General features: G+C 40.4%; 1 protein-coding gene across 4 annotated transcripts in view; it reads right to left on the bottom strand.

Annotated features, from left to right (window-relative positions):
- Nucleotides 1-17,823, bottom strand: part of LOC150081741 (ATP-dependent RNA helicase DDX55) — a 596,429-nt gene that overhangs the window by 204,642 nt on the left and 373,964 nt on the right. For all 4 annotated transcript variants that reach the window (XR_016547250.1, XR_016547251.1, XM_090378843.1 and 1 more), the window contains one exon: nucleotides 2,169-2,248. Coding sequence is in view for 2 of the 4 variants with exons in the window: in XM_090378843.1 (XP_090234969.1) it covers nucleotides 2,169-2,248 (80 nt within the window). In the remaining 2 variants the exon portion in view is untranslated. The remainder of the gene's footprint in view (nucleotides 1-2,168; nucleotides 2,249-17,823) is intronic.

Here is a 17,823-nt window from a genome sequence, read left to right as displayed (position 1 = left end):
CTATATAAGCTTGCATTCTTGCATCATCATATTTAATTTTTTGGAGAAATATGGATGCTGTCTTCTTCTATCAATAGTTCCAAGATGAATCAAATGGTATCTCCTTCAAATGGTATCACCTCAGCATCCTCTTTTTTTTTTTTTTTTGTTGTTGTTTCAATATGCACTCCACTTTTTATTTGTGGAGCGTTAGGAGGTACACATATAGGAGTGGTAACTGACTGGTCCTTGTGTGCAGGTTTTTTTTGAGCTCAGCAAGCAATAACCAGCATTTGGAACAAATGACTCTTTTGGTGGGCTAGTCATTTGAGTTTAAGTTCTGATGGAACATCTCCCTGCTACATTACGATCATATGAAGGATTGTTCGTGTTTACAGCTTTCACCACTTTTCTTACCTTGTGGAATGATATGTTCAACTCTGCCTTAAATCTTCGTATTTATTTTTCTTCCTTCCATCTCTACATGTTCATGAGCATGCAGGGTGTTTTCCTTGGCAGTTAATGAAGGTGGGTCAACACCTTTATTATTTGCCAAGTTGAATATCATGATATTTCGTGACTAATTGAATATCACGATATTTTATGACGTTTAGTGGTTTGCGCTGCATTAAGCATGCAACAGCTCTACGACAGGTCATTTGTAAGTTTCATATTTTTTGCACTTAAAAAAAGGATCTGGTACATACGGATAGTTCAGATCAAAATGAGGTTTCTAGTGGAAGATTTCCATCCCTATGTACTACTGTTAAATTTTCATTGAGTAGCAGTAACTTAAGTTTTAATTAAAAACAGATTTCCTCTCCAGACAATTCAAAGAGATCGCATTCTGAGACAACACCTTTGGATGAAATCAGTGTCTTGGGGGGTAAATATGATTGGCACCCCTCCATAGATGTAGCTCAGAGGAGCTGTTCGTATCCTTTCTTCGGTTTGTTCTCTTTTCTGAAGAAATGTTATTTGGGTCATTAACTGAGTTTTTTGTGGTGACCAAGCTGGTAGTCTCAAAGAAGAATTTAGTTTCTCAGGATTCATAATGTTTTTGATTTTGTTTCAATACCTGGACTCACCACTGAATACAGAGCCCCCAGGGATGTCCACCATCAAGCAAACAATAAATGTGCTTGGGAGTGGGCCACCATGATTATTCAGGCATCACACCTGCATCACTTCCAGCCTTTTTCCTCAAACCATGATGCTATAGACATAGCATTGACTTTTGCAGGCAAACCCACTAGACAAATGATCCTGGACGAGCCATCCCAGGACCACCATCTTGTCAAAGCAGGGACCAAAGTGATGTGTGTTGGACCTGGGCTCCCTCTTAACAAGTTTCCATGGGTCACAGAGCAAAGCAACATGATGGATTCCTATGGTGGTAGCCTGGACCTAGCATGTTGGCACTGGATCCTAGTGATGCTAATTTACAGATCCAGCAGCATCACTGGGAGGTCACCTACAGGCACTGCACCACACTGCACATTTCTTTCAGGTGGCACAACACTGAACAACCTGAAACATTTACACCACAACTGTTGAAGTAACAGTAGGTATCCAAATTAATAACACTCATTCTAAACTGTCAAAAAATATTTCTCCCAAAATTAGATAACTTTTTACATTAACAAATAAGTGAATATCTTGTTTTCTATTTTGTGTGTTTGTTTGTTATTTGGTTTTTAGGAGCATTAGCAACTAAGGCCATATTGCTCTGGGGATATGCGACGGTCATTCCCTGACCTTTCTGCATCCTCCGTATTTGGTGGTCACGGGCTCGAATCCCAGTCTAATCAAGAAGAGTGTGCTACGCACTGCTGCTCCTGCCCACCTGGCTACAGAGGCGCCCTTTTTTTATATTTTGTAATTTTAATATCAAATTCAGTAATAAATCAAGTACTGTTTTTATTACTGTACCTCCTATAATGAAAAATAACTGATAAAGTAAAATTGAAATGTGACAATTTTTAATAAATCAATTCAGTACATATGCACCTCCTCACTCCCATCTACACTCATTTTGGGTACCGCTTGTGTTTAATTATTTGTTTTGCTTGCCACCAATGTTCTAGATAATTCTACATCCTATAAAAAGTTTAAAAAATTAACTTCTAACTAAATTAACAAGCAATTTAATAAGTGTTGATTAAATTATTTACACAGAATTTGATTACCTGTCATTCAAGGCTAATTTCTTAACCTTGAATAAAATGTCTGGAATATTCTTCGGAATGCCAATTTTCTTCAAAATTATCTGAATTAATAAAATAAAATAAAACAAACTCGTTAATGAAGATTTAAGTATTTTTTATGTAACAATACATTGAGCAAGTATGGTTCAAACTCAGTCAATATTTTTACTGCAATATATAATTCATATATGCTTAATAAAAAGAGTAGGCATGGCTCTGCAAATAACACAAACAAATTCATTAAATACTTATTTGTAATCCCATGATTTTTCTTTACATACAGAGAAATTAGTAACATCACATGAACAAAGAAAGGAATAGGGTGGAAATTTTAGCTTTACCTATCCTCATATTCACCAAGTTACACACAGAGAGAGAGAGTGTTGTAATAATATGCACAACATAATGAAGCAATACTTTTGCCCAGTCCACAAAGTTAATATAATACAATTTTGTAAATTTTTAACTTAATAAAATATTCGATTCATTGAATGAAAGCTTGATTGAAGTTTTATTAATGATAGCATTATCTCAACATCACTGCTCGTGCAGCATACAACCCAATGAAAAGTCAATATCCCGCCCCACCCACTATAACATCTAAGATGTTAAATGATGAATTCAATACAGTAAGTCCCCGACTAAGATAAGTCTGAGTTACGTAACTTTGGCCTTATGTAAAATTTTTTTCCCTTTTTTTAAGGATTGTAAAATTTAAAACAGAAAAAAAAAAAAAAAAAAAAAAAAAAAATTGCACAAATGAGATATGGAGTAACAAGCTTAAAAAATAGGAATGATCAGCAGATTCCGAAAATTTGTTTTTTTTTTTGACTGAAGATTTCAGTGAAGGGGACACATATTTCACCATAATAATGTAAAAATCCACAGAATTCCAGCTATCGGTATTATTGCAAATGCAATAAGATCGAGTTTACTACCCATTTATAATGAAATTGCACTAACAGAAAAGCCCAATAAACTGGAAACTCTTTATTGTTTTTTGGTAGTAACCTCAAGAAATGTGCTTTAGCAAAATGTGAGCTTGCGTGAGGTGATAATAGTGTGTTTCCACCTTAATCCTGTGAAGCTTTTTACAGAAAATTTCATTTTGACTGTTATCAGAGAATAAGTGACAGTGGTACTAGTAAATCTATCAAAAAAAAAAGGAAAGCGATCGATTTGGATCAGCAAATTAATAAGGATGTATGAAAATGGTCACACAGTAACAAGTATCACAGAATTTAGATATGTCAATGTCAACAGTGAACACAATAATAAAGGACAAAGATAAAATACGAGAAGCTGTGATGGGATCAACACCAACGAAGTAAACTACAATAACCAAGGCTATGAAATATATATCAATTTTTTACAGTACAACAACATGTGTTTTTTCTTCCTTTTATGTTTTCTTTTCTTATATGCCACTCTGGCTACTTCACCGCTGTCCCCAGATAACGTTTTTAATTGAACTACTTAAAAATATATAACTAATATATAAAAAATATATAACCAATCAATTGAAAAATATATAACTATTTTTCTTCATTCTTCTGAAGATATTATGTGGTTTTTGTAATTTTGGCACATCAGGGATATAGCAGCAATACTTTATTAGTCATTCCTGAGTTACGTAAAATTCAACTTACATAAGAAGTCACAAACCAGTGTATAAAGTTCCATATCCAAACATTCTGATAAGAAGAGAGAAATGAGGAGACAGGAAAGCATAAAATGAAAAGTAGTCTTTTAATATAAAGAGTGATCTTTAAACAGTGAGACTGCATTCATGGTAGTTAACCTTAAAATGCCAACATAATTATTTTTATTTCCTTCAAAAGAATTCAGTTTTGCCTCTGTGCTAAGGGAATACTACTGTGAACAGATAAATTGTGTAATTAATAATTTCTTCAATAAAGTAATTATGGAGTTATGTCTCATTATTTTATGGCCACACCTCATATAATTCATATAAGAGGAGTGGTTTCATTCGAATTGTAGGACCAGATATCACACTTGCACTCACTGAGGAGAGCCACGAGAAATGGCCAGATCCTGGAAGATCACCTGGCAAACACTACATTTGAGATCCTCAACTTGCCACACCAACTGCCAACTTTCTGTAACACTCTGTGGGAGGCCACAATAGATGTTTCACTTGCAACTGCGAACGTCGCCCGATATATTAAACACTGGACAGTCCAAGACTCCTGGACCACGTCCGACCACAGAGTGATTACATACCAGATACAGAACCAACTCAGTAGAACCCCAATGACAAAAACATCACTAAACCGCTTTGCAGTTAATAAGGCAAATTGGGAAACTTTCAAGGAAAAACTCACTGCTGAGGTTGGGGAGCATTACCAGACTGCGAGCCGACCGAGAGAGGCAAATGATCTGCAAAGAAAAGTAATTGAAATCATCATAAAAGCTAGCGAACAGGCAATGAAAAGGAAAATCCCAAAGCCAGGCGCCATGCCCTGGTGGACCCCCGACATTGAAAACCTGAGAAATGAAGTAATGAGACAACGAAAGGACTTCCAACGGGCTCGGCGATCTTGGCCGGTCGCTGAGGTCGCGGCCATGAGGGATAGGTATAAAGACGCAAGGAATCGATACACAAAATTAATAAAGGACACCAAGCGCAAAACCTGGGAAAATCTTGTTTCCACAGCAGGGAACGCTAACCCCTGGGGAGTGGTTTATAAAGTAGCCACTAACAGACACTCCAGAGGAGAAGTCGCAGAAGCAACAATGACCCCGCTGGGTACCCTGACCACTACGTGGGATGACTCGGTGACCAATATCCTAAACACCATCTTCCTGGAACAGGTAACTCCTACCCTCCCAGAACAACTGCGGATCTGTCAAGAAAATGACTCATACTTCACTGACCAACAAGAAACACCCTTCACTGTGGATGAGCTGCATGCGGCCGCCATGCAAATCAGAAGTAAAAAATGCCCTGGCCCAGACCTAATTGAACCGGAAATTGTGAAGAAAACGGTGGAATACACCCCGGTTCTGTTACTCACGCTATATAACACCTGCCTCAAAGAAGGAACCTTTCCTAATGACTGGAAAATTGCCAACATCAAACTTAAATTGAAAAATCCATCAAAGCAGCCAGAAAAACCAGAGTCTTACCGTCCAATCGCCTTATTCCCAGTTGTAAGTAAACTATTCGAGAGAATGCTGCACAAGAGGCTACTCCACTATTACGAAGGGGCAAACCTAACAAACACAATGCAATTTGGATTCAAATCTGGCCTATCCATGATTGAAGCTCTCAAGACACTGCTGGACAAAGTAGAAGACTGTACTACCAAATATTTTCTAGTTATCAGTATTGACTTCGCGGGGGCATTTGACGCCATCTGGTGGCCGAGCATCCTCGCGAGACTTAGGCGGGCTGGAGTGCCCCTAAACCTGTATAACACAATCAGGAGTTACCTAACACAGAGAACGATCGAAGTACATGCACCGTATAGGAAGCTAACTAGACAAATCCACAGGGGGTGCCCGCAGGGCTCTGTCCTAGGACCCCTGTTATGGAATATGATTTTAGATGAATTCCTGGCCCTTGATATTGGCGAAGTCGGCGCCCAGGCTTTCGCCGATGATTTGATAATAACTGTTGCTGCTGACTCACGAGCGCAGATCGAAGAAAAAGCCAACCACGCAATAGGAATTTTGCAAAACTGGGCTACAATCCATTGCCTGCGGATTTCTCCAAGTAAGACCTGCTCGGTACTCCTGAAGGGCAGACTCGACCTTGCCAGACCACCGCAAGTGAAAATCCAAGGCACCACAATTAAACTTGCTACAGAAATCAAATATCTCGGAATCATCATTGACAAAAATCTGTCTTTTCAGCCCCATCTAAAGTACATTAAACAAAAGATACGGAAATATTCTGCATTGGTTGCAAGAGTGACCAGGAGGGACTGGAGGCTAAACAAGCGGACCCTGTCCCTCTACTACAAATCTACCTTCATCCCGGTCATCACATATGCTTCACCAGTTTGGTACAGTGGTAAATAGAAGAACCTTGTATAACATCCAGCAGTCAATAATTCTGACAATCACACGAGCTGTCTCCACAGTCAGCACGCACGCACTCCAGGTTCTGGCCGGAGTCCTCCCGCTGGACTTGGAAATCATCAGATGGGCCCTGACATATAATATGGCAAAAGAAATACCATGCACTATCCTGAGCTTCACGTTGGATCTCGCCAACAACAGGAAACTTGAAAAAACCAGACTTCTCGACCACCTCCGACAGGAATGGCAGGATCGGTGGACAGAATCCACTAAAGGTGAAATCACCAAGAAGTTCCTCCCTAGCGTAAACAGAGTCTTTCCAAAACCCCCGAGTTGGTTTCAACCGGGGCTCCACGTCACCTTTCTGCTCACAGGGCACGGGCCATTTAATGCAAAACTATCTAGCTTCCGAATCACTGAGGATCCCCATTGCCTCTGTGGCCACAAGGAGACATGGCATCATCTCATGTATGACTGCGACCAGTATGAGGACCTGCGATGCAGACTCACCACTGCTATCACCTACTTCCCGCAGAACATGGAACAGCATCTTCTCGACTCGGAACAAGAATACAAAGCCCTTACCATTTTTGCACAGAAACTCTTTGCTAGAAGGCGAGCACTTATAGCAAACCACCATGCACAGCACCCAGAGGCTGATGATGAATCCCAAAACCAGGACTAGAGAAAACCTGAATACACAAGAAAACTGTACCAAATAACCCACAACCATGAACATGACCATCATTTAGCCTTGTTCACAAGGGAACTGACAACCAGGAAGACCTACGTCTGAACCAGAGACAACCTGACACAGGACTTCATTCATGTATGACCCTGCGACTGGGATCTGACTCCTCCATTGAAAAAGAACACCAAAGAAGATCCGGTTCAGATCGCTTGGACCCGCACGTGCTCACAACTGTCAATGCCTGATGGCGATCAGTACCGGGCTCCCTTGCCTGGTACCCTTACTCCCTTTCCCCTGGTGGGGAGGAGGAGACAGTCTTATCTCCTCCCACCCCTACCAACCCTGATTCTTCTCCTGGTGGGGCTTGGGCCTGCCTCACTGAAAATCCTGGGGTCGCCTTCTCTATCGTCCTCATACTTCTGTCTTTTCCACCCAGCCTTCAGTCTCCCCCCCCCCCTACTCTGCCTAATACGCCAGCGTATAACCCCACACAAACTGCAAAAACTTAACTGCGTCCAAATTAAATCGCATACACCTCAATTGGCTTTTCTAATTCTAGCGCTCACCCCTACCGAGTTATTTTTTATTTTTTTTATTTTAGGCCCTAGCCACTGAAATCTCAGGAAACTAGGTGGCAGGGCCTGCCAGAGTAAAATTTCATTCTGTGTACCTGGTCTGCCTCCACGAGGCCAAGTGTGGACAACGTTGGGCCTCAGTAGGGGTCCAGCGGCTAAACGGCCAGATGAGCAACGATACACAACACCACACATATACAAAATCCACACACTTTTAAATCTCTGGCCTTCCCAGTGAACTGGTACATCTACAATGAAAGCAACGCGGAGATGGGGGAAACCCCTGGTGCCGTTAGACATCAATACACTTTACACTTTTATCCTTATGTTATCAAATGGAACCAACCTGCGGCCACTGCTCCGAAAAGGGGCACAACTTCAGTAGCTGCCCAAACAAAGCAAAAGACCCTGTATGCGTCAACTGCAAGCTACTAAGGCTAGATCACACGCATTCCATAAGAGATCCAAAATGTCCGACATATCAAAAGTTCAAGTGTATATATCAATTCAGAACCGATTATGGGTACGCAACGTAAAAAATATAACGATGGAGTGCTAAAAATTCACCAAATAAATGCGCAACGTGCGAAAGCAGTGGTCGCCCAAGTATGCCTAAAAGCAGAAGAAGACAATGCTGATCTCATCCTTATTCAAGAGCCCTACACTCACATGAAGAAGGTTAGGGGATACCCGCTCAGGTTTAAAATAGTACAGAGTGACAAAGATACACCGTGGGCGGCAATTATAGTCCGCAACCCAGAAATAACAGTAACCAAGATCCCGCAGTTATGCACGCCATGGGCAGCATGTGCACATATAATCAGCTCTGTCGGCTGCCTTTATGCAGTCTCTCTCTACTGCAGACCTGGCGTCGAGATTGACTTCGCCATTACATATCTCCAGGATGTCCAAACTACCCTAGCAGGACAGAGGATCGTAATAGGTGCCGACGTCAACTGCCGATCCCCAGTCTGGCACAGCACCAGAAACGGCCAAAGACTGGAAGAGTTCCTGGCTAACTCAATATTGACGGTTAAAAATCAACCTTTCTGCCTCCCAACCTTCTGTAATACACTTTGGGAGGCGACCATTGACATCACCCTAATCACAAGAAATAGATTCCCAGGTGACCGACTGGACGGTGCAAAATGCTTGGACCACATCGGATCACTGTACCATCACCTACCGGATACAGAGAACCACAGCAAGAATCGCAACAGAAAGGACGATGCTAAACAGATTTGCAATCTCCAAAGCCAATTGGGAACTCTACCGAGAACAGCTTATTAGTAGAGCCCAACATGATAGAATTGGGCAAACCAGACAGGATGGCCAAGAAATAAGAGAATACCCAGACGAACTGCAACAAATAATAACAAACATTATAACCAAGGCAGCTGAAGTCGCCATAAAAAGAAAAACGCTTTCGAGCAAGACCATGCCCTGGTGGACCCCAGAGCTGCAACGACAAAGGAGATTAGTCCAACAAAAAAGGAAGAAATATCAGAGAGCACGGAGGTGGTGGCCACCCGCTGAGGTCACTTACCTGCGCCGCCAATATACAGTACTGAGAAATACTTATACCAAGAGTATAAAGAAAAGTAAAAAGTCCTCCTGGGAACGACTGGTCTCAACTAAAGGTAATGAGAATCCCTGGGGAGTGATCTACAAGATTTGGTTTGGTTTGGTTTTTAATGGCGCATTGGCAGCTATGGCCATAATGCGCCAAATCAAAAAATAAAACTAATACAAAAATATTGGTCAGCCTTAGAACAGGCTACCATGTCAAAAAGGTAAAAATGATACAGTGGTTAAAGGTTATATGATCTACAAGATCACAACAAATAAACTCCCCAGGGGGGAAATAACCACAGCAACTATAACGCCGCAACGCACCCTCACCACAACATGGGACGACTGTGGCCAACATTTTGAACACCATTATAAAAGACCTACCGAATATACTCACGGAAGACCAACAAGCTATCATACAGGCAAACGAGACCTATAACACCCAACAAATGGAGCCGTCAATTACCATGGATGAGCTACAAGAAGCTGCAACACAAATGCGCAACAAGAAATGCCCTGGCCCTGACCTCTTGGACCCAGAACTCGTTAAGAGGGCGGTCGAGCACATACCGAAACCCCCTGCTGCACCTCTTCAACTGCTACCTCAGAGTGGGCCATTTCCCAACTAGCTGGAAAACAGCACATCTCAAGCTCATCCTGAAAAACCCAACTAAACCACCTGAACAACCAAACTCTTACCGTCCCATAGCGCTACTATCAACACTAAGTAAACTCCTGGAGAGAATACTACATCGAAGAATACTCAGCCACTACAAAGAAGTTAACCTAGAGTCACCCAGACAATATGGGTTTAAACCCGGACTCTCCACGATTGAAGCAATTCGGAACCTCCTAGAAAGCGCAGCACAATGTAATGAAAAGTACTTCCTGGTAATTGTGGTCGACTTCGCCGGGGCGTTCGACACCCTCTGGTGGCCGAGCGTCCTGTGCAGACTCCGCAAGGCAAAAATCCCCATGAATTTATATAATTGCATTAGATCCTACCTCTCAGATAGAAAAATCAGGGTAATGGCACCGTTCCGGAGCTTGACAAGATCGGTCTGCAGGGATCTGTCCTGGGGCCGCTCCTGTGGAACATTGTTTTTGATGAATTCCTGGCACTCGACTTGGGTGATGTCAACGCACAAGCTTTCGCGGATGATCTCGTCCTAACGGTGGCAGTGAGCTCTAGATCACAGTTAGAAGCCCGTGCAAATCATGCACTGCAAGTGCTCCAGGCCTGGGCAAACCTGCATACAATGGAGATTTCCCCGACCAAAACGAATTCAATTCTACTGAGAGGAACACTCAACATCAGATGGCCGCCCCAGATAAAAGTAAGGGGAAGCACAATCAAACTGGCGAAACAGATGAAATACCTAGGCATTATCCTAGATTCCAACCTGTCCTTTAAACAACACCTCTTATATCTGAAGGAGAAGCTGAGAAAATACACAGCACTAGTAGTCAGAGTAACACGCAGAGACTGGGGACTAAACAAAAGAACATTATCCCTCTACTATAAAGCAATTTTCGTCCCAGCAATTACTTATGGAGCCCCAATATGGTACGTCAAAGCAAGAACTGCAGTAAATAAAAGAATCCTCAATACAATACAGCGAAAAATACTCCTCACCATCACCAGGGCGTGTAACACGGTGAGTACCTGTGCGCTGCAGGTCCTGGCGGGAACTCTCCCTCTGGACCTGGATGTGGCGAGATGTGGGTTGATGTAATACCTGGCAAAGGGAACACCGACCACGTTTGACACTTTTACACTGGACCCTACAAACAACCACCGAATGGAAAAACAGAAAATCATGGAACACCTGAAAGAAACTTGGCAGAGGAGATGGCAAGAGACGACCAAGGGTGAAGTCACACGGAAATTTATACCCTACGTAGACAAGACCTACCCAAAAGCCCCCAAATGGTTCTACCCAGGACTGAACACCACCTTCCTGAACACTGAACTCCACGGGCCATGGGCCCTTTAACGCAAAAACTGAATGCATTCGGACTGACCGAGGACCCAACTTGCACCTGTGGCAATATGGAGACGTACGTGGCAACATATCATGCACAAATGTGAATGCTATGAGGAACAAAGATCAGTACTCATCACCAGTATAAAGTTTGTACCAAAAGACAATGAGTATCACCTCCTGGATTCGGAAGACGAGTACACCGCGTTCAGCCGCTACGCCCAGGACATCTTTAACAGAAGGAGAACAGAAATCGCTATCCGCAACAATATGGAAACATCTGAATAGAACTCCATTGAAACTAACCAAGGAGGAGACATTCATGACAACGGCATGAACATACCGCATGACTACAACCGATCAGAAGAAATTACCAACAAAGATAACTCCCCATTCATAACCTGGTGCAAATGGCCAGGACTGATGCTCTCAACGAATATGACTACCTGAATTGACATCAAAGCAGTACTACAAACTGACCAGAGTCATCACTCCTCTTCCTGATCCCATAGATGAACACGAGACAAGTGAGACTGAACCAAGACTGTGACCTACCTGAAGTGACACTGAACTGAACATCCAAAAACCATGACTGTGACCGCAGCTACGCTGTTGCCTCGCCTTTTGGTGATCTGGGTTGGACACCTAGTCTGGCCCACTTTCTCTCCATATCCTGGCGGAGGGAAGGGCCGGGACGTCCCCTCCCCCGTCTACTTCTCCTGGTGCGGCATGGGCATGCCACAGTGATATCTGGGGTCACTACCCTATTGGGCTCATACTTCTGTCTTTCCCCTCCAGTCTTTTCCCCCACTCTCTCTCTCTATACATCACAGTGTACGCCCCACACGACAAAAACTTCCAAATTATAACAGCTAAATCGTGCATCAATTCCGAAACTTAACCTCATTAGCGAACCACCCCTTAAAATCGCGTTATTATTATTATTATTATTTTTATTTATTTTATTTATTTTTATTTTATTTTATTTATTTATTTTTTTTTTTAGGCCCTAGCCACTGAAATCTCAGGAAATTAGGTGGCAGGGCCTGCCAGAGTAAACAATTATGCTGGGTGTACCTGGTCTGCCTCCACGGGGCTGAGTGTGGGCAACGTTGGGCCCCAGCAGGGGTCTAGCGGCTAAATGGCCAGAGGAACAACGATACACAACACAACACTTCCAAATCCCATACACTTTTAAATCTCTGGCCTTAACAGATCACTGTTAAGGCCAGAGATCTTTGTGGGTGTAACAGATCACTTAATAGTGATCTGTTACACCCACAAAGAAAACCACGCGGAGATGGGGGAAACCCCTGGTGCTGTTTGACATGAACACACTTTACACTTTATCCTTTTTATATTCTTCCTATTTCATCCCCCTAGTCTTCACCCTCCCCTCCCAACACTTTCTCTTGTATAGCGACTGCCCCACATGTCCAAATTTAAATCACATCAAATTTTGCCCAACCTTTTAGGCTCTCTAGAAATAGTTCTTTCAGTGTAAAACCCCACACAGCGATTTCTAAACGCAGTTTTACTGAAATCAACCGTGATCGCTCCAACCTTTATTTTAGGTCCTAGTCACCGAAATCCCAGGAAAGTAAGTGGCAGGACCTGCCAGAGTATAATTAGTCTCTTGGTACACTCGGCCGGCATCCCTGTCGCTAGGTATGGTAATGCCGGGGTCCCACTAAGGGCCCGGCGGCCAACAGGCCAGATGAACAATGGGCACAACAAACTATATACCACATGACCCATAGATTATTTTAAACCTCTGGCATAGACAGGGTACTGTCACTCGATACATAGCACATATGCGGAGATGGGAGAAATCCCCAGAGCCGTCTGACTCTCAACATACCTATACCTATCCTTTTTATATATATTATGTGGTACATTAACTTCTGTGTCAAAAAAATGTGGCATGGTGTCAGATTATGGTTGTCTCAAGAATTAGACAACATGCTGGAGTGAGGAATGAGTTATTTGAAGAGTTATTTCCTAATTTTAAGGAAGAGAATGGCAACAGGTTGCTACTGTGGCTAAAAATATAATTACACCAGGTAGAAGTTTAAAATATAATTACACTAGGTGGAAGGTGACTCTCATCAACCAGTGCAATAACACCACTTTGCTTATTAGGAGCCTGAACTAGTGGGACCCATGTTTGGTCTCCAGAGCAAAACTATGGCAACCCCCCACTCAATCTCCTCCAGAATGCAGTATGATTGATGACTTTTGAGGTTATAATAGGCATCACGATGAGATCCAAACCTCTTTATATTTCGAGGGTATTCACTTCCGCAAGATCAGAGAGAGAGAGTAGTTTTTACCAGCAAACTTACACTAGGTGAAAGTTGACTCTCATCAACTGGTGCAATACCACCACTTTGCTTATTGGTGGCTTGAACTGGTGGAACCCATGTTTAGTCTCCAGTGCAAAGCTACGGCAACTCCCCATTTCTTCCGGCATACAGTATGATTGATGTCTTTTGATGTTACGATAGGCATCATGATGAGATTCAAGTTTCCTTACATTTTGAGGGTACAGCTCTCTATTCACACACCAGCTGCTAGATACACCAAACTGAACCTATTGCTGACTCTCTACAAGGTTTCTGGACCAGCTAGTGTATAATCTTGCTGCCCCTACTCAGCCAGATAATGATTGGAGGAAGTAGTGTGCATGTCATTGTCGAGGCCACATTATATCAGGGAGCTAAGTATATTCTTGCTGTGTATACAGCATATCTAAAAATTTCATGCAACATGTCCTCTCCACCTTTTCTTATACTCAATACATCATGAATAGCCAAACTAATAAAATAAACTTATCTGTGAAAAAGAATTAAACCAAATAAACACTACATCATTCATTTCACAAATTTTTGTAAAATAATAAGGGGAGTTTACCTCAATATAATACATAGAACACTTCCATATGATACTCTCCAGAAATTAAAACGAAAAAAATTGAAAAATTTACATCAGAGTAACAAATAATTAAAAATCAATTTAACCCAATAAAACTCAATTTAACACGATTATAAATCAATTTAATTAAAATTAAAATTAAGAAAATTAATTAAAAGAATTTAATTAATTTTCTTAATTTTAAAGAAATTAAGAAAATTTCTGAATTTCTTTAAAATTGCAAAACGATTTTTCTTTCCCGAAGCTGACAACGCTTTTTGACCATATGTCGTGATCACAGGAATGAAAATTACTGAATATGATGGTTGCACATGAAACTTAAATAGGGATTATTAGTCTTTGTGCATGTGCTTTTACACATGCGCGAAGACTAATACTGATCTCCGATACATGGGCTAAAGACCACGAACATTAACAGAATTTGTATAATTTAATTTCTATGGTTTCTGCAATTAATAGTCGCGTATAATTACAATGGACACTAAGTATTTTGGCCTCGTTAAACAAAAAAGTATGTTTTTTGTTAACAGCGTAAAATTAATTCTGATGCTGCTGAACGAGAAGCATGAACTGAGGCTGCATGTTGATTAACACGAATATTCAAAGGAAAACGAGTCGAACCCTGGTAAGACGTGTCATAATCACCACAAGAAATGTTGTATACCAGGTCATTAATTTGTGTTGCGAACGAGGAAAAGACTGAGCGATTGTTCAGTATAGTGTGTAATTTCCATATTGGCCTGGCCACAATTTTAAATTTGGTATCTTTAAATAATCTGTTAAGCTGTTTGTGCCACTATTCAACATATGGAGCAGGAATAAAGTATTTTTTGATATTACTATTGTTGGTTGGTGTAGTATTTTGCATCCTATCCTTAGCTTGTACCCTAATTCGGTTTTTTTTGTAGCAAAGGTTTAAGAATCTGCTGGTTAATATTTGTATTTCTGAGCCCAAAGCAGATTCAGTCATTGAATATTTGTAGGCATTTAGAAATTCATTAAAGATAATCGATCTTTTGTAGGTGAATGGGTGATAGCTGTTATAATACAGAAGCATACTGGTGTTTGTAGGTTTTCGATAGATGTTATATTGGATTTTATGCGAGTCCAGAGTAAGCGTGAAATTTAGAAAATTTAATGACTTGGTATCTGTATCCTCCCTTTCTCTTTCTAATGTAAATCTGAGTCTAGAATGAATATTATTAAACGAATGTAAAATGTCTTGAATAGTACTACTACTGTCAGTAATAACTAGAACATCGTCTAAATACCTCCTAGAGTATGTGATACGGGGTCGAAAAGGCATCATATTTATATGCTCAATCAATGAGAGATAGATCTCTGATATTAAGCCGTTCAGGCTCAATCCCATTGGCAAACCAAACATTTGTTTGTACACTTTGTCTCAAAAGTGTCATATAGTTGGCTTCAATTAACAGTTTAATTAAGTGAAAAATTTCCTTAATAGGAAGTTTCGTATAATTAATCGGTATCGAGTTATTATTTAAACATATCCCAAATAATATCTAATGTGCATTCAACATTTACATTTGTATATAGTGAGGTAACATCTAGTGAGAATAAATTATCATTGTCACCAAGTTTACAGTCCTTAAGGTTATTAAATAATGTATTGTAGTTCTTAATCCCAAATTGTATCACCTGTTAAAGGGTTTTATAATGCTATTTACATGTGTGGCCAAGGATGAAAATGCCGAGTTTCTGTAGGAAACAATAGGCCGAATAGGAAATCCAGTCTTGTGTAATTTTACCTGACTGAAAAGTGCAGGAATATTGTATGTTCTGGCTTTCAATTCCTTTAACTGAGCCATAGTAATGTAATCGCTTTTTTGACACGTGGTTAACGTTTTATTGTATTGATTGACTAAATTCGTAAATAGTGCCGGGTCTACTTCAAGATAAGTGAAGGTATCTGAAACAATTATTCTAACTTATTATTATGATCAGGTTTATCGAGTATTACCACTGTATCTCCTTTATCTGCCCTCTGTATAATAATGTCTTTATTTTCCCGAAGTTCACGTAAAGCTGACCTGTCATATGTATTCAATTTAGGTAGGAAGTCATGTTTCTTTTATGTCATTCACCACTTGGTTAACTTGTTGAATAAATAAATCTTTTTGTGGAATATTACGAAGTCCAAATTCAATATCAATTACGCACTGTTTTTTAGGTGGTAAATTATAATTTAATCCTTTGGATAAAAGTGAAATCTGGTCTTGCGATAGCGTATACGAGGAAAGATTTGTAACCTATTGATATGTCGGTTCATTGAATGCTGGGCGAGGGGTGTTTGCGAACTAACTGACATATTCTGTGGCAGCACGCTGTGTGTATGTGGGGGGGGGGAGGTCATCAGCCCACTTGTATGTACTTGGTAGCAAGCCTGCGACAATGTGTTAGAATTCGTATGAACGTGTCCTGAACCTCTCGATAATGTTTGCAATTTGTTAACGTCTGTTTTTTATATCTGAGGCCTGTGGTTCCCGTTGCAAATCTATGGAGGACTTCAATATAGACCAATCATTAGGATGTAGATAATTTTTTAATTTATCGCGAAGCTTTCTAACCTGGGAAAGATATTTTTGTTTATTAGAATATCGAGATTTTAAGGCAAGTTTAATGATATTATGCGATGTGGCAAGTGGTAGTTGTTTTACGCCCAAAATTTTTTGATTTAAATTGACCCTAGCAAACTCTGGAACAATGTTGTTTTGAAGCAATATTTTAGAAAAGAAATACGGTAACTTTGGGCCGAGTATTTTAGTGTTAATTTAACATAATTTTGCACTAAGCTGTTCAAAAAATTCCCCATAATTATGTGTATCGATGATATACCTATATGTACTATATTGAGGTAAACTCCTCTTATTATTTTACAAATATTGATATCAATGTAGAACGTATCAAGCATTACAGCTCTGGTTCATACTATCATTTCACAAATATATGTGGTCTCAGTTCCAATCTCAATGAAGTCCATTTCAACTTATGGTCTGCCAAGCTATACATACTTTTTCTGACAGAATCCAAATTATTGGTGGATTCGACCATTGCTCATCTCAGTTGTCCTAATTATTTGTTGTACAATTCCTCTTGCTCCAAAAGTTGCACTTGTGCAACTGCTCTGATATTCCTGTCAAAAACTTAGTAATTTGGAATCTCCTCTTTTCAATCCTCTCTGGCTTAAAATCTCTCTACTTCTTTCTGTCAAATTCATCTGTTGCCTCTATCATTCTCCTAACTACATTAATCATTTGAAGTAATTTTCCTTGGTGATTTTAATGTTCGCAACTCCAATGTGGTCCTTCACAGGTGGCCATTCTCAGCCAAGTGCTGTCTGGCATTACAAGAATACAAAATAAAACAATCTGTGAAATTTCTGTTCTCCTTTCCTTGGATGATTACTGTTTTAAATCTGCTGATGTCAGTGTTTGCTCAGATTATGTCAGTAAAATTAGTCTTGTAGGGATGAAAGCCCTTTTCCCATGCTCCACCTTAAAATTTCATCCTTTATCTAAACCTTGGTTTTCCAATAAATGTGGTAAGGCTGTTCAAGAATGTTGCATATTGCAACTGGCTTGTATGCAAATCTCCAGGTTCATTTTCTGCCTACACCAAAGCTTGCAACAATTGTTAAGCGGTTATTAATCAATCCAAACTAAATTTCAAAGGCTAACAGGTTAAGAATAGAAAACTTGCTTTTTGTCGAAATGGTATTCGAGTATTTTGGTCTCTTGCAAAGGCAATTGGTCACAAGTTTTGCTCACCTCTACTCCCATATAGGTCAAAAGCAGATGGTTCTATAGCCA

The sequence above is a fragment of the Mastigoproctus giganteus genome, chromosome 8, assembly GCF_048544385.1.
Source record: "Mastigoproctus giganteus isolate SK-2022 chromosome 8, ASM4854438v1, whole genome shotgun sequence".
Classification (NCBI taxonomy): Eukaryota; Metazoa; Arthropoda; class Arachnida; order Uropygi; family Thelyphonidae; genus Mastigoproctus; species Mastigoproctus giganteus.
The sequence above is the reverse complement of the archived record's forward strand: the minus strand, read 5'-3'. Positions and strand labels throughout refer to the sequence as shown.